Raw genomic sequence first — 26901 nt, 5'->3', positions numbered from 1 at the left:
TCTTACATATCAGGAATCTTAAAACTTTTTATGGGCTGGGGATGTGGCTCAAGCGGTAGCGCGCTCACCTGGCATGCGTGCGACCCGGGTTCGATCCTCAGCACCACATACCAACAAAGATGTTGTGTCCGCCGAGAACTAAAAAATAAATATTAAAAATTCTCTCTCTCTCTCTCCTCTCTCACTCTCTCTTTAAAAAAAAAAAAAAACTTTTTATGTGTTGTCAATTTGATCTTTCATGTTTCTAAACTTCATTTATGGTTCCTTCTGGTTTTTTTTCTTTTTTTAGTTGTCAATAGATCTTTATTTTATTTATTTATATGTGGTGCTGAGAATTGAACCCAGGGCCTCAAATATGCTACGCAAGTGCTCTACCATTGAGCCACAACCCTAGCCCTGGGTTCTTCTGTTTTAATATATGATCTATTCTTTTGCTCTTCCTTTGACAGTTCCTGGGTTTTGTGTTATGTTTATATATTTAGTAGGGGTTTAAAAATACACTTGGGTTTTCCATTTAGTTTTCATTCATTCATTTAGGATTATTTAAATAGAGCAGGACAGAGATCTAATATTTTTTCCAACCACTAAACTGACATGTTTATTACATATTATTCGAACCCACAGACTGACTTTCTGTTTCTAATTTCTTTATTGTATTCCACTGTTTAGCCATTCCTATGCCCATTCATGTTTAAAGAATTATTGTAGCTGTGTCTTATAATTGTGTCAAGCAAGTCTCCTAGTGGTAGTCGTCTTCATCATCTAATTTATGAACCAATTTAAGGAGATCTGACAGGAGACCTTCCATTCAAGAATGTAATTTAGGAGCTGGGACTGTAGCTCAGTGGCAGTGCTTGCCTAGCATATGAGAGGCACTGGGTTTGATCCTTAGTACCACATAAAAATAAACAAATAAAATAAAAACATACTATCCACCTACAACTAAAAAAAAAATGTAATTTTTCTTTCCAGATTTCTGAGTTTTCTTACATCTTTCTGTAAAACTTGTAGTTGTTCCTTTAGTTCTTATACATTCCTTGACATATTTAAGCTTGCACCTGGTAGCCTTCTAGTGTTCTAATTTGATCTGGGGGCCCCATATATCTAGAATAATGGAACTTTATTCCTTAAATACTCTCTCAGCCAGGGTCCCTTCCCCCTCCCATGCTGGGATTGAATTCAGGGCCCACTGAGCTATATCCCCTGCTTTAGATGGGATTTTTATAGGAACTGAATGAAAAATAATTTAGAGGGTTGTAGACTGCAGATTCTCTACAGTGACATGTACATATGTCTAGAAATCAGTATTATTATTTTTTAATATTTATTTTTTAGTTGTAGGTGGACACACAATATCTTTATTTCAATTTGATGTGGTGCTGAGGATCGAACCCAGTGCCTCATGTGTGCTAGGCGAGTGCTCTACCACTGAGCCACAACCCCAGCCCCTAGAAATCAATATTATTTTAATAGGAAGGTAGAAATGTCCTCACCCAAATGAAAAGCTGTGCCACTTCCACACCATGAGGATAAGCTAAGATGCTGAAAGGAACTTTTGTTAGGCCTAAAATCCAAGTATTCTCAGACGCTGAATTTTTCAGGTTTAGCATTATCAGCTTCTAAACCTGAAAGCATCAAAGAAAAGTATCAGGAACCTTTCTGTAATTCCTTCCTAGCCTTTTATACCAATTCAATCATGTACCTACTGGCTCATGAAAACAAAATAAACCTAATGTCTGAGCCTGCCCAGGACAGCCAAAGGTCTCTATCTGGCTTTGTTCCTCCATGCTAAGAATATTCTTGTTCATATTCTTTGTTCCATTGGCATATTCTCCAGATGTTTATGTGTGCACTCTCCAGTACTGAATCCTGGGGTACTTGTTTTCCTCTGGCTTAGTTTATTCTTTAATTTGTGCACTGCCCATTGCCTCCAGCATATATTTCCTCTTCCAGCCTGTGATCATGGAACCTAGTCTTTGTCCCCAACCAATCACCTGGCATCTGGATGGATGAGCTTATCCAGAACAGTTGATTCTGAGCTGTAAGGCTTTATAAAGGTGTCAGCCAAGGTGAATGAGGGGCAGTGTGCATCAGGATGACTAAATGAGTTGATCTGCCTTCATGGGGCTAGGTAATGAGACCACAGAGTGTTGGTGAATGTCTGCCAAAGACAATTTTTAAAATTTTAATAGTTAATATTATACTTTTGTTTTTGTTCTTTTGGTGAGGGAGCCGGGGGTAAATACTGGAGATCAAACCCCAGGACCTTGCAAATGCTAAGCATGCACTCTACCACTGAGCTATATCCCCAGCCACTCTGTTTTATCTGGTTACTACCCATCCCCCACCCCAAACCCATCTCTCTTAAGATCACTGTAAACTATGATTTTCCCTCTTGAACTCTTAAACTCCCAGGAGCAATAATAACATCCAGCTCACATCATAAGAGATGCTCATTATCTGTTGACTTATTTTCCAACAGCCAAATAGAGAAAAAGCTGGCAAAATCTTAACCAGCTATATGACTATATAAAAAGAAACACTGTAGACCTATTGAGTAATGCATTTGCCAAAATATCTGATTGTTCCTACAGTTGACACACAGAATTCATAAATGAGTAGAAATGTAAGTGTATTGTCAATTCATTTATTATAGGAAAGGTCTATTCATAGTAAAAAAATAATTTATAAAAAATCTTATGTTCACTTGCTATAGTTTAAATTTAGTGTTCCCCAAGAGTTCATGTGTTGGAAACATGGTCCCCAGTACAGCAGTGTTGAGGTGGGACCTTTGGAAGATGACTGGGTCATGAGGGCTGTGCCTCATGGGAGTGGCTTTGTTAAGCTCTCTGGCATGCTTGCTTTGTCTTGCCATGTGATGCCGTCCTCCATGTGCATAAAGAAGGTCCTCACCAGTTGCCAGCACCATGTTCTTAAGATGTCTTAGCCTCCACCAAGAGCTAAATAAACCTCTATTCTTTATAAATTATCCAGCCTGTGGTATTCAGGTATAGCAACAGAAAATGGACTAAGATATCACTGAAAGTAGAAATATATATTGACTAGGCCACTATCCATCATATTTTTTTTGTATGCTTGTTATGAAAAATGTCCACTGTTGTTTCATGACATGGCCTCAGGTCAAAATCATGGTATCCAAGGGGAAAACGACCCTAGGAAGAAAAATACATATAGATAAAAGTTATACAAAAACAGCACTAAACACGAACTCATAAAATTATGTCCTACCTGCAGTTTCTTTCTTTTTCCTTTTTTTTGCTATCAGGAATTGAGCCTAGGGCACTTAACCACTGAGCCATATCCCTGGCGCTTTTAATATTTTATTTAGACATAGGATCTCGCTATGTTGCTAAAGTTGGCTTTGAATTTGGCAATCCTCCTACCTCAGTCTTCCAAGCTGCTGGGATTATAGGCATTTGCCACCATGCCTAGCTTCCTACCTGCAGTTTCTTAAAATAATCAAGTCCCCTTCCGATCTTAATCATCCATCCATTGTTGAACCTATTGAAATTAATATAGAGTATTATATTCAAGGCATTAAAGTCAGACAATTATTAAAGCTGTATTGTGTTAAGTATGAGCAAAATTTCCCCCTAACCAAGAAAACCACTTCCTCTAATGACACAAGTTCAATCTAACCTGGGGTTAATCATGGGCTCTGTCTACAATGAAACAAAAGGACCACAGAAATAATTAGCTGATTTGATTAGCTATTAAAAAATCTAACAATTAAATTAAAACTTATTCTTGAATTTCAGCTTGTTGATAAAATTTCCCTGTTCTGCTAACAAGTGGTTACCAAATATATTCAGGGAAGCTGTCGGTCAAGGGATCGGGGTGTTCTGGGGGTTTCCCCACCTGCAGATGGTGCAAGTGAGCAGGAAGAGTCCTGGACCCTTACCCCTGTTGCAACCTCAGCAACTGTATTTTCATCTGTTCTGCATATTTAAGTTAATTTTCATTAAAAATAAGGGTGCTATTGCTATCATTATGAAAACCACTGTTCTAAACAGAGGGAAAATATTATAAAAATAACTGCATATACTGTTTTCTTATTGACTCAGCATACTACTGTGTCTATCAAAATATTTACTTACCAACTTTAAGGAAAACCACACTAAATATTAATTTCATTAGAAAAGGAATTATTTCAATATCATAATACTTAATGTACCATGCAGAAAAGCAGTACTGCCTCTTCTCACATGACACAGAACATGTAAATTCAAAGTTAGGAAATATTATACTCACAGAACAAAGTAAGCTAAGGTTTTCCTCTTTTCAAAAGTGAAATTACTAGAACTGAGCTTTATTTGAATTCTGAATATTTAAATATAATATTCACATGCAATTATGACATTTATTAAGAAAAATTTAAAACATATATTTCAATTGTATAAAAATAAAAATACTGTTCACTAACCTAATTTCTCGGTCATGTATTGAAGAAGAGTATTCTATTTCCAAAAGCACTCCATGTCTACTGAGTGACATTTTTATTTCTTCTAGGCCATTTCTTTGTGACTCTTTCACATACCCCTGCTAAGAGCAAAAATATAATTTGCTACCTTATTTATTAATATTTTAAATTATCCCTAAGCTATACAATGAATATTGTATAGATAGATTAATATGAAAAGGTTCTATAGGTGGTCACACAGCATTAGCTGTGGACACAGGTTATCATGTATTATGAGTTGAGTGACTTCATGCAGAAGTTGGCTGGAGTTTGGGCTTAAGAGGCCTACAAGTCTGCGGGATCTTCAAGATTAAGATGTATCTTTCTTTTTTCTTAATTTTTTTTTAGTTGTCGATGGACCTTTATTGTTTATTTATTTATATGGGGTGCTGAAAATCAAACCCAGTGATTCACACATGCTAGGCAAGCGCTCTGCCACTGAGCCACAACCCCAGCCCCCAGATTAAGATGTATCTTTACTGTGTGTATGAAGTTTCTAAAGTCCACTCAGGTGAGATATTCCATGGATTAAGGCCTCTGGTTTCCAGAGAAGAGCCACCTATCATATTTGTCATGCCATCTAAACTGACCACCAGTCCCATTGAATATGATTGTGCTGGGAAGAACAAAGTTCCAGAGATACAGATTTTCCAGGAATCCAATGGTGTGCACATCCACCGGAAATGAGGACTGCTTGACTGAATGCTTCACTGGAGCTGCATGGCGGAAACTATGGGAGGGACCATCTACTGCCTGATAACCCTGTATAAAATTTCACCGCCCAAAAACAGATGAGTTGGGCTGGAGAAGATTGGTTTGTCTTTTTTGGCATAAACCCTTTAAATTTTCATTTTTCATGGTTTCTGTACTTTTTTTCCTACTTTGATGGTTTACTCAACTTTTTACAAAAAAAAAAAGATATGAAGACAGTATTTTGGTTTGTTTATATATGTGGTCTTCAAAAGTCAGAGCTCATTTGACAGTTAAAATTATTGTTTATATAAATGTACGTACACACACACATACACACACACACACGAGTGGTTTTTTTGTTTGTTTGTTTGGTGGTGCTGGGATTGAACCCAGGGCCTTGTGCATGTGATACAAGCACTCTACCAACTGAGCTATATCTCCAGCCAAAATTATTTTTTATAGAAATGATGCTGTGCTCTGTGTTTTGAGCTCCTGACTTCCCTGGAGGTACTACATGAAGGTTGCACATGGGCTCATTAATGTCCGTCTGTGCTGAGGAATGAATTTTTCAGCATGGAATGCAGAAACCTTCTGGATTTGGATGTGACCAAGGAAGACAGAATTCAAGGCCAGGCACAGGAAATGAAGGATCTGAATTAGTAGTCACTTTGGAAATTTTTTCATCTTATAGTAAAATATTAACAGAAAAATATTTGCAGCATGCCTCTGCTCATTGGGCAGTTTGTTTCGAAGAATTATTTGCCTGATTCCAGATCTTTAGTGAAATTTTATGTGTAACTGTCATGCATTTATTCCACTATGGGACAAAGAGAACAACTGTTCAGTGTTGCACCTTAGACTAGTATCTGTCTTGTTAACACCACAAATTCTCCTTTATCTTTTAAAATGTTATAACTTTACAAACCCAGAAGGTCAAGAGTTGTATGTTTTATCTTATATATGAACACTAGAAAGGAAAAAAGAAAAGGGAGAGTGGGAATCTCATGAAAATTGGAGGGAGATCAGTAGAACAGAGGAAAGGGACCTGGGGTAGGGAGGAGAGAAGAGTGGAAACACTGGGGAATGCCACTGACCAAATTATATTGATACACTGTATGCATGTACAAACATGTAACAACAAATTCTACCAGTACGTACAGCTATAATGTACCAATTAAAAATGTGGAAAAATTATGGCTTTAAATTATGACTTATTTTGAGTGAGGAATAAATACATGAATGAAAAAAAGGTTCTATTAGTTTCTATATCTGTTATAACAAGTTAACTCAAGATTGTGAAGTTGTTTCGAAAACAATAGTTTTTATAAAAATAACTGTTCTTTTTCTAACATGAACATTCACAATTCCAACTTGTCTCCTTATATGTATTTTAGTAATTATCTTTAGGTCATTCAAGTGGGGCTGCCTACTTATTCAAGTAATCCTGGAAATCATGATTATTTAGAAAAACTACTACTTAGGTCAAAATAAAAATAGAGGGGCTGGAGATGTGGCTCAAGCGGTAGCGCGCTCGCCTGGCATGCGTGCGGCCCGGGTTCGATCCTCAGCACCACATACCAACAAAGATGTTGTGTCTGCCGAGAACTAAAAAAAATAAATAAATATTAAATAAAAAAAAAAAAATAAAAAAAATAAAAATAAAAATAGAGATGCCTTCTATCATGCTGCTAATCCCAGGTAAAGAGACAAAACTGCCCAAAGTGCAGACTGCATGATCACCTCCAAAACACGGAACTAACAAACTACCTGAACTAACAGAGGTCAGCAAAATGGCCAAATAAGGTCAACATCCTAAAATCAACAGCATTTTTCTCAAGATATGCTATGCTTATTATTTAGATAATAAGTTCAATTTCAAGGAAATAAATCTAACCAATACAGTGCATCAAGGTTTTCCTTAATCAGACTATACCTTGTAACTGAATAAAATTAGTAAGTTAAGAAAGTTCTTCCAGATACTTACCTTATCTAGAGAGGTGAGAAGGTGAATAGTTTTTACATTACATGGTTTCTTAATAAGCATCTCACAAAATCGAAGTAAGTTATATAGCTGAAAGACAGCAAGATGGGTTATTAATAGCTAGTATAGTTATACCTTGGTATTCTGGGGCACTGGTTTCAGTGACCCCCACCATACTAAAACCCATGGTTGTTCAAGTCCTTTATATAAAATGTTGCAGTATTTGCACAGAATATCTGCGTACCCTCCTAAATACTTTGAATCTGTAGATACTTATAATAGCATTACCTAATACAATGTAGATCCTATGTAAATAGTTGTTTCACTATTTTGCTTAGGGAATAATGACAAGAAAAAAACTTGGGAATATTCTATACAGACGTCAAATTATTGGGGGGTGGAGCACCAGGGTTTGAACTCAGGGGCACTCAATCACTGAGCCACATCCCCAGCCCTATTTTGTATTTTATGTAGAGACAGGGTCTCACTGAGTTGCTTAGTGCCTTGCTTTTGCTGAGGCTGGCTTTGAACTTGTGATCCTCTTGCCTCAGCTTCCAAGCCACTGAGATTACAGATGTGTGCCACCATGCCTGGCATATGTCAATTTTTTAAAAGATATTTTCAACTTCCTTTGAATCTAGATGTGCAACCCACAAACATGGATGGCTGGTTATACATTTAAAATAACATTTCATTATAGTTTAGTGTATTTCACTTACCTGATGAATCTGTCTAATATAAGGATCTTCTATCCAAACTTCTGTAACTGTCTCATTAAGGTATTCTTTAAAAAGTGTCTCATAACTGAATCCTGTCGCATTCTCTTCTATTTTAATTTGCTTGTGATATTTTCCATCTATAAGACACAAGCTTCAGTAATATAAATTTTTATACATTTTATATTTCACATAGTGATTACTCATGATCAATTACAAATTAATTTTTAAACTTATTCTCTCAAAAAATATTTATTGAATGTCTATTCTGTACATATTACAAGATGCTACATATACAGAGGTAAATAAGACAAACCACTCCATGAGTGATTCTATCTTCATTAAGGTAGGAAGGGGAAATTCCAGAGGTTTCTTGGAACAGGTTTCTGAGCTGGATCCTATAGAGAAAAAAGTTTATTCGAGGGAGTACTGTATGTACAAAAGCATCCCATTAGATAACTTTTTGTTACCATGGATAAAATCACAACTAGTAGCAGCTGGTCCTCTTCAGACTTATCTTTTTTTTTTTTTTGGGGGGGGTCTTGCAATTTAATAAATTATTAAATACAAACAGCATTAACAGGACATTCAGAAGGCTTTCTTAGCACTAAAAGATGTTGTTGTTTTCTCTCTCTTTTTAATCTTTTGTGCTGGCAATTGAGCCCAGAGCCGTGTATCTGCCAATCACACTACAGAATGTTTTAAGTGGAAACTTAGAGTACAACTTAATAATTCAAGTGAAAGACTGGCAATGTCACATGATCAATAGGATAATTCTATTGGTGTTACTAATTTTTGAATAAGTTATCGGAGAACTTTAAAGTTTTTAAAAAATATAACCCTACTGGTAATTTTTAACTTATGTGCTATTGCACTATACACCTTCTCTAAAGTGGTTTGGCCCCTCTGCAGAGTAGTGTTTAGAGGCACTCAGAATGGCCCATTATTTGATGTACTATTGTAGGCTTTCCTAACAAAGCCTACAAAACCAGGCTATACCCAAACCCTGGGAACAGAATTGTTTACTTTTGTACGAAGAAGATTGGGAAAGCACCAAAATCTTCCTGTGGCACATGTCCAGGTGCTGTGAAACCTAAAGTTCTAATGAGATTGAAATGATAAAACAGGTCAGCAGGGTCTAAGTTGGTGTTGGGTGCTAAAATGTGTCAATGAAAAGACAAGCATGTTTTCTTAATGAGGAGCAGAAATTTGTTGTGAAAGTGTTGAAAGCAAAAGCACAGAGTCAGCTAAATAAAGGGAAAAAAAAGAAGCTTTTTAAAGTCAAAAAAAATAAATAAATAAAAGCTGGGCTAGGGTGTGGCTCAGTGGTAGAACACTTGCCTAGCGTGTTCAAGGTCCTGGGTTCAACTCCTAGCACTATAAACAACCAACCCCCAGGCAATTAGCGCGCGCGCGCGCGCGCACACACACACACACACACACACACACACAGTTGTGATTTGGATTCTGTTCCAAATATTTCCACAGAGATAATGTCAGCAAATATGCATAAATTTTCAAGGCATACTAGTCATATAAGTTATCTTAACTCAGTGCTGATGTGGTATTATATTTCATTGTTTTGGAGGTAAATTTCATTCTATATTTGAACTGGTGGTGAAGAAAGTACAGTTTTATTTCCACTCAAACAGTTCAGTGGGAGTCTGCAGGATATGTCAGTACAGAACATTAGGAAGAGCTGGGCAGTGGATTGTGAGAATGTGGAGGAAAATCAACTAAGGACTGAGGACACTATTTTTGAGGGCTGCAGAACCACTGGCCCTAGAGTGCACTTCAGATAAGAGTGGCAATGCCCATTTATACAGATGTCTGTAAACTGGATCTTATGAGTAGGGAATTAAAATCTCACCTCTAATCATTAGGAATACATAACTCTTGAAATATTTTGATTCACAATAAAATCGGAAAGAAGTCCCAGGAGTTTCTTTGGCTACTGTAATGATTTTAGACTTTCAAATAAAATCCAGGATCCATATTCAGTATTTCTCTGTAGTAGTTCTTAAACTGGGTTCCATACACAAGCTTCCTGGGGATCTGCACATTCCTTTTTAAAAATGGCAAAGTTCTGCAGTATGTATAGCTTTCATCAGAAGAGCAAAGGGGGAAAGCACCAAAATCTTCCCGTGGCACATGTCCAGGTAGACTTCAGGAGATTCGTGCTGTGAAACCTAAAGTTCTAATGAGATTGAAATGATAAAACAGGTCAGCAGGGTCTAAGTTGGTGTTGGGTGCTAAATGTGTCAATGAAAAGACAAGCATGCTTTCTTAAAAAAAGGTTAAGATAACTTCAATACAGGGAAGAGGAAATGCAGAGTAAATCTATAATCTCCCAGGCTCAAACAGTCCATACCACACAGAGGTCCAAAGGACAAAAGCCAGAAATACTGAGTAAATAGAATATATTACTGTAACTTACAGACACATTTTCTTTCTACTGGTTTTTTTTTTTTTTAGTTCTGGGGATTGAACTGAGGGCCTCACATATGCTAGGTTAAGGAAGCACTCTACTACCAAGCCACACCCCAGTCCTGGACACATTTTCTGAAAGTAGTCTTTTTACCTTCTTTTTCTTGATCCACATATTTTTTTATGTTTTCTGCTCTATCCATGTAGCCTGAAATTTTTTCTCTGAGAGTACGTTTTTTAGCATCATCTTTGGTCCCTATAAATTAAAAAAAACAAAAAAACTCAAGTCTCAAAACAGTTTTTCTATTTAGTTCAAACATTATGTCCAGTTTCCCCAAAATTTCCTATTTTAGCACTGTTTGTCTTAGTCCTAAAATATATAGATGTTAAGCTCAAATTCAGCTTGATGCAGGATATTCACTTTTAGTAAACACCTGAAGCAGCTTTGTTTAGGAATGGGTCTCTGATGCTATCACCCACGGGAAACCAAATCTGGTGGGCTGAGAAAGATACCTTCCTACATATTAAACCTGAGTCCAAGCACTGTTTTGTCCTAATTACCCACAAGTTTTAAATTTTAGCATAATTAAAAGATAACAAGAAGTATCTTCCATAAAACCAACTTCTTTCAGACAACTTCATTTATAATTAGCTCAATTATTTTCTCAGCCACCCCGCAAAAAAAAAAAAAAATGTTATGTTGACCATGTTGCCAAAAAAATCTTATCTACCCCACCGAATCATTTCTGATTTCTTCTTTTCCTTCCTTCGACATTGCTTATATTTTCCATAATAGTTTCATTTTTAATTTCTCATTTTTTTAGCAAACTTTATTTGAATTTTACCAATTTTTCGACTAATGTTTTCTTTCTTGGAAAAATAAGTCTGCATTTGCCCACTCAATTTAATTACTTGCCATTTGGTCTTTAGGAATGAAATATTTCTAAGTGATTTCAAAAGCTAAGCTCAGCAATATAGTAGTCTTTTCTAGTTGTACAAAAGTAGTAGTCCTTTCTTAGTCATCATCTTTGATCAGCTGGCAATGGTAGACAGTGTAGGCAACCCTTCAATCATCATGCTTTGATTTTCCAAGGCTTGAAACTCTACAGTTATCTTTGATTGCCAATGAAACTTCACCCCCACATCCAATCATGTGCCAATGCTAGTAATTCAACATCTATACTGTCCCCTCCTTATCCTAATACTGATTCCATCTTTGGTTCATTCAGGCCCTATCACTTCTCCTTGGAATACCAGGAGGAACTCTCATTTGTCTGTTGGAATCCAGGGTCTATAGGCTAATATCTATCCTACACCCTTAGCATATTCAGTCATTTATTCAAGAAATAATTAGTGAGAACTTAACTACCTTCCAGACATTGTTCTAAGCACTGGGAATACAGCGGGTAATAAAAGAGACAAAATTCTCCCCTTTAAGTGGGAAGAAAGACAACAATAAAAATAAATTGTTAAAATACGTTCAATAGATTATGATAAGTGCTATTAAATTAAAAAAAAAAGAAGGCAGACAGGGAGGGCTAGGATGGGGTTGTAACTTTATACTGGAGATCAGGGAAAGCCTCACAAAGGTGTTATTTGTGTAAAGGCCTGTAATAGGAGAGGGAGTGTGTCATGAAAATACATGAGAGAAAGCATATTCCTAAGAAATACTAACACTGAAATACAATTGTAATACTGTCATTCTCCTAGCCTACAGAATGAGTCCAGTGTGATCCAAACCTCTAGCTACTTTAAACTTTTATTTTTTTCTCACCCTTCCTCATACAAACACTGAACCAAACTCAACTATTTATTGGTAAAACAGCCCAAAAACATGCCTATTCTTAGCTGAATTTCTGACCTCTGGAATTCTTTTTCCTCCAAATCCTCTACCAAACACCTCCTCTACCTTTCTATCCCCATACGACATTTACCTGTTTAAATCCTCATTGCACTTGTCTCTCTCTCCAGACACATTCTCTACATTAAAGTTATTTGCATTGAGGTCTTAAACTGTCTCTGTCATGTCCTGTTTCTGTAATGGCTCTGCGATCAATGAAGCACATTGGAGCAGAACTCCTATGATTCTCCTGTTTCAGATTCCTACAACAGCCAGGACTTCAGCAGGGTTCCACCTGACACTATACCATTTCTCATTTTGTGATTCAGTATAGAAGTCATGAAAGCCTTGGGCTCCACTTGTGGTACTACCATCTCCTAGTGGCAGAACTTGAAAGCTAACTACTCTTCCATGCAATGAAATTAGAATGCCATCAACTCATGATTCATAGAACAATATTAATTATGAAACCAGACCTCACCATCATTATCATCGTCGCCATTAAATAAGCTCTACAAAGGTGTTTAGAGTTTTGGGAAAAAAAAAAAAAAGGCACCAAACTTTGAAGGAAACCCTCTGCTCTCTTAAAGCTTCTATAAACTTAAATTATAACAAGCTTCAACCAGAAAGCACCCAGGAAATCATCTTAGACCACACTGGGGCTCCTGGATTGGGGTGTAGGGGCTAGTCAATTTACTACCTAATTATTGGGTGTCTTCTATGAGTCAGGGTTGTGCTGAGAGTAAAGGAATTTTGAGTTACTTTTCAATAATGAATAACTATATAACACAAAAATTCTCATGTATCTACCTATAACCCTGTGTATTTGTTATACTGAATTTCAGTACATCTATTTAGGAAAAAATATTATTTTTGTTGTTTTAATGAAAATGTTCAAACAAAATGTTTAAACAAAAAAGCACAGTACTATAATGAACATATTAATTATCCATTATTTGGATTTTAAAAACTGTTAGCAGCTTTGCCTATTTATTTATTTATTTATGCTGGGAATTGAACCTAGGGCCTCCAGCCATGTTGGGCAAGTGCTCTACCACTGAGCTACACCCCCAACCCCAACTTTTTTTTTTTTTAATACTTTTAAGTTGTTGATGGACCTTTATTTTATTTATTTGTATGTGGTGCCGAGAATCAACCCAGTGCCTGACGCATGCCAGGCAAGCGCGCTACCGCTGAGCCACAACCCCAGCCCCCCTAAACTTTTAAAAAAATTTTCTTGCTTAAGTAAAATTAATACTGATGTCACAACATTTCTTTCTGAAACACTTCAGTCTGCATCTCTAAATATTGACAGTTTTCAGGGGGAAAAAATGCTTAACAAAATCAGTAATTTCAGTGTCACCGAATCCACCGAAACTTTAACTGATCGAAAATGTCTCTTAAAGTTCGTTCAAACCCACCTACCATCTATCAAGGATTATACAGTAATTTTGTTATGTCTCATTAAGTGTTTTAAAATCTAGAATAGTACCTCCCCCATTTTCATGATGACATCAATCTATCACAGACATAAAGAAGAAACCAGGGACTAGGGTTGTGGCTCAGTGGTAGCGCGCTTGCCTGGCATGCGTGAGGCACTGGGTTCCATTCTCAGCACCACGTACAAATAAATAAAATAAAGGCCCATCAACAACTAAAAAAATAATTATAATACAAAAGAGAGAGAGAGAGAGAAGAAACCAGCCCATTTGTCCTGTAGACATCCCACCTTCTTATCTGTTTCCTGGTGGTGTAGAAGAATCACTTTCAGGTTTCATTTCACTGCAGACAAAGCGGAAATCGAAACTTACGGTCCTTATGCCCTCCGAGGCTCACAGCTCACCTTTCAGAACCTGCAGGAGCAGGTCAATCCCCTCTTGGTAGCACACAAGAGCTTGCTGGTACCGAGACTCCGAATCTAGTTCCACTGCCCGTTTTAGCACAGTGGCCGCAGCCGTGCTCTCCGCACCCAGCGCCACCCCGGGCTTGGCCATAATTACAAGAACTCGGCTCAGCCTACCCGGGTCAGCCGCGCTGCCCGGAAGCGGTCACGTGACGTCGTGCGCCTGCGCTCTCTCCCTATGCTCATTCTTCAGCGGGAGGGATTGAGATCTGTAAATAACACGCCCTTCCCCGGAACCAAAGGGTCGCACGCCTTGCGACGGAAAGGTTTGAGTGGCGCGCTGGGTAGTCCTTCCTGCGCTCGGTTTCCGCGGTGGGGCACCTCAGGGTGCTCTGTTAGCGGGCGCTGGTGAGTCTGGAATAAGTGGTGTGAAATATTTGATTTTTCACCAAGAGCGTGTATCTGGGAACTCTCTGTGGCTTGCGATTGATTTCTCCCTGTTCCATTTTGATTTGGCGACTATATGGGCCTGTTCCCCAACCCCGTCTCTTTGGCTTGTGAAAAGCCATTGAGCCATTGCTGGTTCCAGGGGACCCGGCCCGGCCCGGCCCATGAGTGCTCGCTGACTCCTGGAGCTGAACCACCGAAGCTGGACTGCTTGGGAAAGGGAATTCAAGTTTGTTTTAGCATTTTCTGTGCTTCTGCTATATTCGTAACTTATGGGCATGGGCTCCAACTGAAGATCAGTCCAGCTTAATTTTCTAAAAATGAAGACAAAATTGCCCTATTTTTTAAGATTGTTGCATCTTAGAATGCAAACCTTTGGGAGCTGGCAGTTATTTGCCAAAAACTTTTTTTTTTTTTTTTTGCAACCATGTTTTTATCGTCACCTACCAAAAGTTGCTTCTGTCTTTTTTAGACAAGAGGCAGTTGTGAGGGCTGCCTACTACTAGTTAGGCGCTAGTTGAGAGAAGAGAAATACATTTCTTGTCTTAAGAGATCTTGGTTTATTGAAAGGGAAATTCCGTGTTCTATATTTTTAATTAATGTTTTTCCCTCATATACTTAAATGCATGTCTCTTTATATATTTTTTCTGTGCATTATAATTATACATAATAGTGGGATGTGTTTTTATACATTCGAACATGCGCACGACATAGCATAGTTTGGCCAGTGTCATTCCATGTCTTGTCTCTTTAGAAGAAGAAATCGTCTTTTAAGAGAACCGCTACATGCATGGTGAATGCTTTAAAAACAAACAAACAAAAACTATCAGATATTACAGGACATAAAAAGAACAGTTACCATGGTAGCCTACCCCATAGGGGTATACTAGTTTTTGATAAGTTTCCAAAGTTTTTAAGAATAGAAAGGGTTCTCGTATCTCATAGGAAGCATGGTATTTTTCTGTTTCTGCGGCTGTGCAAGAGAATAGTTATTATACAGTGGAAGACTGTATAATTACTTTATAGTCCAAGAGTGCTTTATAAGAATAATCTTTACTTCATTAATATGTAACTTTGGGGGGTGCAGCTCACTGGTAGAGTTCTTAGCATGTATGAGCACTCAGTGGGGGAAAAGACATAACTTTTGACTGTCACATCTGATGTCTGTAATTTCATTCAGCAAAAACATATCAAATGCCTGCAATGAGGCAGATGCTGTTTTAGGAAGAAGATTGGAATATATCTGTGAGTAAAACAAACCAGAAATAACAAAACTAAAAATGATTCTCTTTTGGAAGTAACATGGAGACAAATACTAAACAACAAAACTTACAATTATATTAAGACTCTGACATGCTATGGGGAAAATATCAAGTAGAATAGAGAGGTTGGGAGTACTAACAGTTGTGTGGGTAAAATGTCAAATAATGTGACCAGGGCAGATCTCATTGAGAAAATGAGATTTGAACCCCAAATTGAAAAAGGTGAAGGGATTAGCCATGTTGGGATCCTTCCAGTTCAGGGGAGGATGCCTGCTTGGCTAGATGCAGGGCAAGCAAGGGGCGGCTTGTCTAAATGGTTAAACAAGAGTAATTAGAGATGGAGGGAGTGAGGGTAGGGGAGGGAGTTAAGGGCTTTGTTTTTCACTGTGATTAAATGGAGAGGCACTGGAAATTTTTAAATTTTTAATACATGAGCTTTATATTTGAATAATTTTGAATTTCCAAAATAGTTGTGAAGATAGTGCAGAGTTCCTATATGTGCCACGTCCATTTCTAATCATATATTAGTATGGTACATTTATTAACAACCAGTGAACCAATATTGATACACTATTAACTAAAATCCATACTTATTTTATGCAAATTTCCTTTGTTTTGTCCAGTGTCCTTTTTATTTCCAGGATCCCATCTAAAATACTACATTACTTTAATGATCTTATCTCCTCAGATTTTCCTTGACAAGTTTCTTATACTTTCTTTGTTTTGGATGACCTTGACAGTTTTGAGGCTGTTAGGTATTTGAGGAGATACCTGTCAAGTATTTTGCACAATGTCCCTCAATTGGAGTTTGTTGTTTTTCTCTTAGAGTGGGCCTATGGGTTTGGGGGGAAACAAACAAACAAACATGGAGGTAAAGTGCCATTCTCATTACATCATATCAAGTGTACATGCTAACAACTTTACTGTTTTCACTGTTGATGTTAATTAACGTTGATCAGCTGGCGGGGGTAGTATTTGTCGGGTTTTTCTTCTATGAAGTTATTTTCCCCTTTTCTGTACTGTACTCATTGGGAGCAAGTTACTAACCATAGCCCACAGTTAGGAGTGAATAGTTCTGCTCTACCTCCTTGTAGTGTCCTCATAAATTACATAGAATTCTTCTATACAGGACATTTGTTGTTTTATTAATTTATCCACTTATTTGTATTGTATGGGCTTATTTATATTTTGGTTCAGGCTATAAGCCAATTATTTGTTACTCATTTTTCTTTTTGGTAGTCTTTTTTTTTTTTTTTTTTTTTTTTTTGGTCACTCTAAGATGTTCCAAACATTATCAGCCATCTCTTGAGGAGACCTGCTTCCTTTTGTTAGATAATGCTACTAGAAACCAAGGTCTGGGTGAGTTTGTTCATTGCTACTGGGTGTTATTGATTTTAGGTTCTCTCAATTAACAAAGCTAACCCATGTATATACTTACATATATAATTATTTTCATGTGCTTCACTGCTTATGTAAAGCTAAATGTTGATTTCCAAATGAAATCCAGTATAGCCTTCCTTCTTAAGTGTGACCTCCCTCTTCAGTGGTTTTGAGCAGAGTGACGTTATTTAACAAGATAACATACAGCTGTTATGGGAAAAGACATGAGGGGAGTTGGAATGGAAGTCAGAAGGTCAGTTCAGGATTTTGTTGAAAATGAGAAAGGAAAGATTTAATAAAGTACAAAGTTAAGTGAGTAAGATTAGTATATAACCCTTAGCCTGGGAGGAATAAGTATGACAAAATAATTTAGCATTAGATTTCAGTTGCTGAGCAGTTTTCCTGAGGTCTGGCTCTTTTCAGGGACATCTTGGGTGATTCTCAACTTCCTCTACATCATAGGAAGAGTTTGAGTGTGCTAGAAACTGATGGACACTGACAACACATACCCTATCTTAGTGTATACAGTATTCATATTAGCTTCATAATAATTTAATAATCTTATAATAATAAAAGCTACAATTTATTGAGGGTTTCTCATGCGGCAGGTACTGTTTCAAGTGCTTTATAGAATAATTTATGTGAAAGATGGGTATTATTCTCTTTTCTGGGCAAGAAATTGAAACACAATTTAAATACTCTCTTTAAGATAGATACTTCATGAACCTAATCTTTCTGCTTTCAGTGTCCATCAATATAGTAGACTAACTGTTCCATGTCTAACTAGATAACATGATCTTTTTACATAACAAAAGCAATGCATGTGTGTTTAGAATCATTCAAAAATACAAATAAGCAAAAGTGAGACTTTACTTCTTTTTAACAAAATTATTCTGATTTAGTGAAAGCGTATAGTACTAGGAATTAGGAGAATTGGGCTCCAGAACACATATTGTTTTTTTTTTTTTTTTTTGAGAGAGAGAGAGAGAGAATTTTAATATTTATTTTTTAGTTTTCGGCGGACACAACATCTTTTGTTTGTATGTGGTGCTGAGGATCGAATCCGGGCCACACACATGCCAGGCGAGCGCGCTACCGCTTGAGCCACATCCCCAGCCCAGAACACATATTCTTGATGGCTGGATGACATTGGAAAACAGATTGAACTTTCTGTTTTTCTATGACAAAGCATTCTTTATCTGCCCTCATTACTGAAGATGTTTCAAATGACAGTAAACTCCCATTTCTCCATTTTGTGAAATCAGCCAAGGCTCTAACTCACTGGACAAAAAAGGGATGTGGTTAATGTATAATTACCACCTGTGGTTTTGCTGAATCTGAATGAAATACTATAAATTAATTCTTGTTCTTATGTTAAAATAAAATTTTACTGGTAAACCTCTATCAGGTTTACAATTAATGTGCTGACTTGTTGGTTAACACTAAAAAAGGGGGTCCTGTCCATTTCCAGGACTTATTTGACTGATAGGTCTGCTTTCTACTTTTCACAGCTGCTAAAGAGAACAATCACTACGCTTATGGCAGGGATTTTACGCTCAGTAGTTCAGAGGCCCCCAGGCAGGCTACAGGTAAGTGTTTCTTTTCAAGAATTTTTTTGCCCCTACTCCTTAATATTTTTTCTTTTCTAATTACAAAAATATACAGTGATGTTAAAGTCTACAAAAAACTTTTTTTGCAGAGTTTTTTTATATTAATTTTTAATGTTGGGGTTAATTTTGTTTGTTTATGGTTCATCTCAGTTTTCTCTCTTCGGAATCATAGCTAAGTGTGGTACACTTGAGTCCCAGTCACTTGGGAGGCTGGGGCTGGAGGATAAGCTTGGGCCTGGGGATGAGCCTATAGGTTTGAGAACAGCCTATTGAGACCCTGTCTCAAAATCAAATTTGGAACCATAAAACAATTTTTCCTGAGAAAATTCCAATGAAAATCGACTACCATTGATTCCCCTTGATCTGCCTTAAATTTCCTAAAGTTATAGAGATTTTTTTTTCCCTTCAGTTATGAAAAGAGTACATTTTTGCCAGTATAGTGGTACACACATGTAGTTACAGCTACTTGGGAGTCTGAGGCAGGAGAATCACAATCACAATCAAAATTTTAAAAATAAAAAGGGTTGAGGATGCAGCTCAGTGGTAGATAAGTATATAAATAAAGAAAAGGCAAACAAGGAAGAATATATTATTTCAATCATAGAAAATTAGAAAAATATAGAAAAAACAAGAAGAGAAACAATCTTCCAGATACCATTAATGGTAGTAGTTTTATGTACATCTTTCATTCTTTCTTTTAGAAAGTTCAATGGTGTAGCTTAATCTTTACCTGAGGCCCCAACAAGATAGCCCTAGATATACACTGGGGTCTCCATATGGATCTATATACAACTAGTTAAAGATGATAACAATGTCAGTTTCTTTATATACATTATCTTAACTGCAGATTAATTCTGTGAAGTCAGTATTATTTCCTTCTTAGTACCAAGGAAATCATCCTCCAAGAGAATAAGTATCTCATTTCTCACAGTTGTAGGTAGCAGAATCAGGATTAGAAGCCCATTGTTTTTTCTACTTAACTTGTCCCCTTTGGCCTATTTTCTAGTTATTTATGCCATCCTTGCAATAAAGGGAAGGCTGAAAAGGAATGACAGGAGTGACTTGCCAATCCTCAAAGCACTGTCTATGTGAAAGGTTGCCAATTAATCCTTTTTCTTCAGTAGTCTGAGAAAGAGAGGATTGGAGGAATACAGAGTAGAACAAGAGATAGGAGCTAGGAGTGAAGGCATTATGAAAACCAGAAAGAAAATGGGAAACTCTTTTTTTGGATTTCTTTTACCTTTTTTCTTTTTTGGGGGGTGGGGTGGGATGGGGCATATGTGCCGTACTGGGAATTGAACCCAGGGCCTGGCATACGCTAGGCAAGTGCTTTATCACTGAGCTACATCCCAGCCCTTTTAATTAATTATTTACTTAAATTTTGAGACAGGGTCTCCCTAAGTTCCTCACACTAGCCTTGAATTTGCTATTCCTCTTGCATCAGCCTCCTGAATAGCTGGGACTGCAGATATGTACAACCACACCCAGCTTTTACATTGTTTTGCATATTGTCTAGAGCAAGAGTTGGTAAACAGTGACTTCTAGACCAAATTCAGCCTGTCACTTTGTTGGGTAAATTTGTGAAAACATGTCATGCCCATATTTGTCTATGACTGCTTTCACCCTATAAGGGCAGAATCAAGTCTTGGCAGTGGAGACTCTAAAGCTCCAAAACTGGATAATAGTATATGATTCTTCCCAGGAAAAAGTTACCAACTTGGTTAGTGGTTTGATGGGAGGTATTCATTCTGCTAGGGAGTTGAGATAAATCTTTAACAATTGTATGTTAGGTCAGAACAGACTAGTCACCTAAGGATTGGTGGGTGTGGCTTTCTGCACTAGACAGACTTCTAAAAAGTCAAATGTTTTATTTCGTATTTTAGACTGTGACAAAAGGTGTGGAGTCTCTCCTTGGTACAGATTGGATTCGTCACAAATTTACCAAATCAAGAATTCCAGATAAAGTAAGAACAATGCTACTGTTTCTTTCCTTCTTTTTTTTTTTTTTTTAAGTTCCATGTACTAAAAGGTACCTGTTTTGAAAGCTTTTATGTTAAGTCATATGTACAGAGTTTAAAATATAATAGTATTCATGTAAATTATGATTATTAAAAATAAAACTGTGTTCTGTTACTTGTGCCACTGGCCTTTGCAGGATGGGTTGTTTTGTTTTTCTGAGTGTTGTTCCTGCTTCTTAGGTTTTGGTTTTATTATTTTTTTTTTTCTTATTTGTTTATTTTTTGTATCATCGTTGTCCTGAGAAAATGGTCCTTCTTGCCCAGGCTCTCACAATGAGACTCTTCATCTTCACTTTCTATATCAGCCTTTGCTACTTTAAATCTTTCATTTTTTTCTATTAGATTTATATGTACTTATCATTCTTTAAAAAAAAAAAAAAAGCCCTTCATTGATTTTGGCTTTTGTTTTGTATTTTTGTTTGTTTTGCTTTTTAATTAATAGATGTTGTTGCATAAAGGAGTTTAGACTTATAGGAAAATTGATCAGAAAATATAGAGACTTTCTTATATATTCCCTCCCCACAACGCACCTTTTCCCTTGATACTAACATCTTCCATTGGTATACAGTTGTTGCAACTGATGAAACTACATTGATACTTTGTTAACTAAAGCTCATAGTTTACACTCCTTATGTTGTTTACTTTATGGTCAAAGATACAATGTCATATATACATTATCACTGTATAGTACAGAATTTTTCACTGCCCTAAGTATCGCCTGTGCTCCACCTGCTCATCCCTTCTTCCCAACTCCCAAACCCTGGCAGCAACTGACCATTTTACTATGTTTGTTTTATCTTTTCCAGCATGTCTGTAGTTGGAATCATGCGGTGTGTAGCCTTTTCTAACTCACTTTTTTCACTTAGCAATGTAATTTAAGGTTCCTCCATGCCTTTTCATGGCTTAATAGCTTATATCTTCTTATTGCTGAATATTTCATGGTGTGGATTTATATAGTTTATTTGTATATTCACTTTCTAAAGGACATCTTGATTGCTTCCAGTTTTGACAATACTACAGGAAGTAGTACAAATACTCATGTGCAGGTCTTTGTGTGGACATAAGTGTCAACATTTTGGGTAAATGCTCAGGAGCATGGTTGCTAGATTTTATGGTAAAGACTGTATTTAGCTTTGTGAAACCTGGGGTTTTTTATTGGTTTGGATGGTTGGTTGGTTGGTTAGTTGGTTGGTTTGGGTTCTCCCATCCCCTGCATTGTTTTATAGTGGTAAAATACAGAGATAAAAAGTTACTGTCTTAACTGGCCCTTTTCAATTTCAGATTTCAGAGATTTTTGATTTTGGAATATTTACATAAACTTTTCTAATTGAGTACCCCAGTTTGCTTTGAGTTTGACAGATTCAGAGTATTTCAGATTTCAGATTTTTGGATGAATGGTGTTCAGCCAGTAGGGCTAATATGTTCTCTTGGCATTTGAATCGTTTAGTGTCATTTGGTTTCCTCAGGCTTTGTTCCCAGGGGTTAAACAACAAGACAAAATTCTTGCTTATGTGACATTTTTGTTAAAAGGATAAAAGTCTTAAACTCCCTTTTAGTAATCAGACTAAACTGGTAGAAATGTGCAGTTTCAGATTGAGGATTATATAAAGATTAAGGATGAGATCAGTATGGGGGGTGTGTGTGTGTGTGTGTGTGTGTGTGTGTGTGTGTACACATGCTAGTGCAAGCATTTTTTAAGAAAAATGGGAGGTACATAGAAACTGTGTAAGTTCAAAGTTTACCATTTATAATTCTTCCTTTGTAGGTATTTCAGCCTTCACCAGCAGATCATGAAAAATATGGTGGGGATCCACAGCACCCTCATAAACTACACATCGTTACCAGAATAAAAAGTACAAAAAGACGTCCATACTGGGAAAAAGATACAATAAAGATGCTTGGATTAGAAAAAGTATGCAACTATTTTAGTCATCCTCAGTGTTGTTTAAATTTGCTTTACATTTCACACTTTTTAAAATTGTCTCTTGTTTTAATGTATTACTTAATGTAACTTGTTTGTAATTAACCTTCAGTTTAACATTTTCTAAAAACAGAGCTATTTGCTTTTTCAGTTGATTCATAACATTATTCCTTTGTTTGTAGGCACATACCCCTCAAGTTCATAAGAATATCCCTTCTGTGAATGCAAAACTGAAAGTGGTTAAACATTTGATAAGGTTTGTTGTTCATTATCTCAGCAGTTTTAAAAAATATGTTATCTAGTGTGATTCTAAATGCCTTTTCTTTTGTCACAGAATCCAGCCCCTGAAGCTGCCACAAGGACTTCCAACAGAAGAGAATATGTCTTCCACATGCCTCAAGAGCACTGGGGAGTTAGTAGTGCAGTGGCATCTAAAGCCTGTGGAGTAGGAAGCAGTTAAGTCCTGACACCATTGCAGCATCAGATTAAAAAGTGCAAATTATTTTTATTTAAAGTTGGTGAGAAAATGTTTTCATTAAAATCTTTAAAATGTATTTGAAATCCCAGTCTTCTCACTGACTGCTGATTCTTCCCTACCATATAGATTTATAAGTTTGCTTATTTAATGTTCTCCCTTTTCCCATAAGAATTTCACTCTAAAGTAGATAAGATCAGCATTGTTGAATATCTAAATTTAGATCCTCTGACATCATAGCAATTAACTTATTTTTGTGTAGAAATTATTTTCTAATTTAACTGGATTCCTCAAATTCTTTGAGTGACTCTATTTAGTCCACTTTATATTGCTATAACAAAATCTCTGACCTTAGTTTATAAGGAAGAGAGTTTTATTTTGGTTTCAAATACTGAAAAGTCCAAGCTTGGGCAGCCACACCTGTGAGGGCCTCCTACGGTGTCATAACAAGGCAGATGATATCGTATGATCTGAGCACATGGGAGAGTGGTAAGTGGTGGAGGAGCTTGCTGAGGAAGCCAAAATGACGTTAATGCTTTTGTGTAAGACGGATATTAATCCCTTCTGAGAAGTGACCCCATGACCCAGGCCCCTCCACTGAAGATCCCACCACCTCTTAAAGATCCTTTCACTTCTTAGTACCAGTACATTGGAGGCTAAGCTTTCAGCCCATGAACATTTGGGGAACCAACCATATCTAAACCATGACAAGCTCTTTGACTTCTGTGCTATGTATTGGGGAAATACAAAGGCATGAAACATGGGGTGTTTCTGGATCCAGTAATCCAGTGCCTCAGAGTCCATAAATTCAAGTGTGGACATAGATTCATGTTGTCCCTAATTTAATGCCAAAAAAAAAATTTATTTTTTAATTATAAACCTGATGTGAGGCTAAGGCAGAAGGATCAAAAGTTCCAAGTTCAGTCTGAGTGAAACTTAGACCCTGTCTCAAAATAAAATCCAAAAAAGGGCTAAAAGTGTAGCTCCGTGGTAGAGCACTTGCAAAGTATGTGTGAGGCCCTGATCCCCAGCACTTTAAAACCATTTTTGAAAAATTAAATTTGGCTAAACTTTATTATTGCACTTGCATGGACAAAACATATTCAGCTATATGTAGCTATTTTCCTAACGGAACAGAGTATGAAGTAAAAACATTTAGAATTAATAAAAAATAGACTTCTGTTTTCAGTTTCAAAATGGATGTTCTTTGAATTTTTAAGAAACCTCTGTCTACAGTTGGGGTTGCTAGTTAAAAGAAGGAAAAAGAGGAAGAAATCTTTTAGGGAGAATTACTTTATTTCCTTCTATTTCTGACACCTGGAGGGGTGGAGAGAAGTAAATTGTAGGGGAGGGTCAATACGGGGGAAGCCTTGGGCAGCTCAGCAGCTCATTGAAGATAAGGAGCCTCTGTTCTAGTCACCCCTTATTCTCCTTTGTCTCTTGAACATCTGGCTCAAATAATGCCAGTGTGGGCATACTATTGTCCTCTAATGTAGAAGAAGGAATCTAAATGCTAAGTTGAATATTTAGTAATGCAGTTGTTTTGAAGGAAAAAATCTTTAGAGGAAAAATCTTTAGGGCTAGTGCATTCTTTTTCCTTTTCTTTTTTTATTTGTTCTTTTTAGATATACATGACAGTAGAGTGTATTTTAACAGATTTTATATATATATATATATATATATATATAGAAAGAGAGAGAGAGAGAGAGAGAGAGAGAGAGATAACTTTCCATTCTAGTAGTTGTACATGATGAGGAGTTTCACTGGTCGTGTATCCATATACAACATAGGAAAGTTATGTCTGATTCATACTACTGTCTTATTCACATCTCTCCTCCCTTCCCTTCATTCCCCTTTCTCTACTCCACTGAAATTCTATTCTGCCCTCCCCTCTTATTGTGTGTTAACATCTGCATATCAGAGAAAACATTGGCTTATTTCACTTAGCATGATAGTCTCCAGATACATTCATTTACCAGCAAAAGTCATGAAGTCATTCTTCTTTATGGCTGAGTAACATTCCATTGTGTATAGATACCACATTTTCTTTATCCATTCATCTGTTGAAGGGTACCTAGGTTGGTTCTATTATTTAGCTATTGTGAATTGAGCTGCTATAAACATTGATGTGGCTGCATCACTGTAGTATGCTGATTTTAAGTCCATTGGGTAAATACTGAGTGGGATAACTGGGTCAAATGGTGGTTCCATTCCAGGTTTTCTAAGGAACCTCCATGCTGCTTTCCAGAGTGGTTTTACCCATTAGTACATTTTGTTTTCTACTGCTGCATAATAAATTATCAAAAACTGCTGCTTGAAACAGCACACACTTGTTAACTTGAAATGTCTCTGGGTCTAAAGTGAGGACAGTTTGGCTGGGTCACTGTTCAGGATCTCACAGGCTGCAGAAAAATCTTTTTGCCAAGGTTGGGTATCTTCAGAGCTTGACTTTAGAGGATCTGTTCCAAGCTCCAGGGTTGTACAGTTCAATCCTTGTAGCTGTAGGATTGATGTCAAGTTGTTCCTTCAAAACCAGCAGCAGAGAGACTCACAAGAAGGGCACTATGAGGTCATAATTTACATACAGTCCCAAGGACCCATCACCTTTGTTGCATTCCATTAGCTGGGAGGAAATCACAGGTCCTGTCCTGGCTGGAGGAAGAAGGGAATTCCACAAGTATGGGGGCAGGGATCATGGAGGCCTCCTGACACCACAATTGCAATTCCCTTTTCAATCTAAAATTTGGATATATTTTATTATCAGTTAGTTTAAAATATTTTCTACTTAGATCTTCAGGTTATTTAGAAGTATGTTAATCTTCAAAATTGTGTGTCTTTCAGGCCAAAAACCTGTTCCCTTCACCTTTTCTCACTACAATGCTAAATAATATGCGTATTCTAAGTGGCACAGTTTCCCAAGGACAATGTAAAATTGCACAGGCCACATGTGTGAGGTCATTTTCCATCCCTGGTAAAGGAGGAGGAAGAAGAAACAGCAGCTTTTGACATGAACAAGATTGTTTCTGAAACCCCTGTGATGTTATTTGCCTTGTTTTTCTAGAAATGAGATAATTTGCTTAACATAGGTAGGAAGTATCCCTTCTTTCTCATATTCAAGGATTAGTTAAGTATTGGCTTTTGTTCCATAGCTTAGTTTCAGCTTGGTTGTTTTTGTCAGTTTTTGAGCCCATTGAGCCCTTCTGCAGAGATCTTTTTGACTGATATTTTATTAACAAGAAAAATTGTGGTGAGGGTCTCTGAAGAAGCTTAATTAAGATGCATTGGTAGAGGAGGGGGTGCCACCACATTTTCAGTTAATAAACATGATATTGGGTGTTCATGCTGTGTGTGAGGTGTGCCTCCTTCTAAACCTTCTGGGCACATTACTTGTCTGATATGGAAAAAATAATAATGACAAAAATCGATGAAAGGGCTGGGGCTGTGGCTCAGTGGCAGAGCATTTGCCTAGCACATGTGAGGCTCTGGGCTTGATCCTTAGCACCACATAAAAAAGAAAAAAAGATCACTTCTTACCAGGCATGATGGTGTACACCTGTAATCCCGGCGGCTTGGAAGGCTGAAGCAGGAGGATCACATGTTCAAGATCAGTCTCTGCAACTTAGCAAGACTCTGCTCAAAAAATAAAAAAGGCTAGGGATGTAGCTCAGTGATAAAGTGCCCTGGGTTCAATCAATTTCCATTCATCATAAGAATTTCTTATAAATACAAACCCCAAGCTGGGAAAACATAGTTATGATGTGTGTGTGTGTGTGTGTGTGTGTGATATATATATCAGAATATATATATG

At 37.0% G+C, this 26901-nt stretch overlaps 2 protein-coding genes and 2 pseudogenes across 6 annotated transcripts; 3 read left to right on the top strand and 1 right to left on the bottom strand.

The window, feature by feature from the left end:
- Window positions 1-2711: 2711 nt before the first annotated feature.
- Window positions 2712-14162, bottom strand: Mitd1 (microtubule interacting and trafficking domain containing 1). Of its 3 annotated transcripts, none has more exons than XM_026412570.2 (7): window positions 13981-14162; window positions 10452-10553; window positions 7874-8010; window positions 7158-7244; window positions 4445-4563; window positions 3462-3522; window positions 2712-3173 (listed from the first exon to the last, which is right to left on the bottom strand). In XM_026412570.2, the coding sequence occupies exons 1-7, from the start codon at window positions 14129-14131 to the stop codon at window positions 3078-3080; spliced, it is 753 nt and encodes a 250-aa protein (XP_026268355.2). In that variant the 5' UTR covers window positions 14132-14162; the 3' UTR covers window positions 2712-3077. The 3 variants fall into 3 exon arrangements, with proteins under 3 accessions (XP_026268355.2, XP_026268356.2, XP_026268357.2); XM_026412571.2 differs by having other exon boundaries at window positions 4445-4560; XM_026412572.2 differs by lacking the exon at window positions 10452-10553.
- On the top strand, window positions 4591-5275 carry LOC113199558 (cytochrome c oxidase subunit 7A2-like, mitochondrial pseudogene; annotated as a pseudogene).
- A 120-nt stretch (window positions 14163-14282) lies between the features above and the next one.
- Mrpl30 (mitochondrial ribosomal protein L30) lies at window positions 14283-23918 on the top strand. 3 transcript variants are annotated; one of them, XM_026412568.2, is made up of 7 exons: window positions 14301-14388; window positions 15608-15672; window positions 18581-18658; window positions 20563-20643; window positions 22463-22609; window positions 22801-22874; window positions 22953-23918. In XM_026412568.2, exons 3-7 carry the CDS (start codon window positions 18608-18610, stop codon window positions 23065-23067), a joined length of 468 nt encoding a protein of 155 aa, XP_026268353.2. In that variant the 5' UTR covers window positions 14301-14388; window positions 15608-15672; window positions 18581-18607; the 3' UTR covers window positions 23068-23918. The 3 variants fall into 3 exon arrangements, with proteins under 3 accessions (XP_026268354.2, XP_026268353.2, XP_026268352.2); XM_026412569.2 differs by lacking the exon at window positions 15608-15672 and having other exon boundaries at window positions 14283-14388; XM_026412567.2 differs by lacking the exons at window positions 14301-14388; window positions 15608-15672 and adding an exon at window positions 16971-17048.
- Window positions 23919-26397: 2479 nt separating this feature from the next.
- Window positions 26398-26490, top strand: LOC144249897 (small nucleolar RNA U13; annotated as a pseudogene).
- The last annotated feature ends 411 nt before the right edge of the window (window positions 26491-26901 follow it).

This window comes from Urocitellus parryii, chromosome 12 (genome assembly GCF_045843805.1).
Source record: "Urocitellus parryii isolate mUroPar1 chromosome 12, mUroPar1.hap1, whole genome shotgun sequence".
Lineage (NCBI taxonomy): Eukaryota > Metazoa > Chordata > Mammalia > Rodentia > Sciuridae > Urocitellus > Urocitellus parryii.
This window is presented reverse-complemented; position numbering and strand designations above follow the sequence as displayed.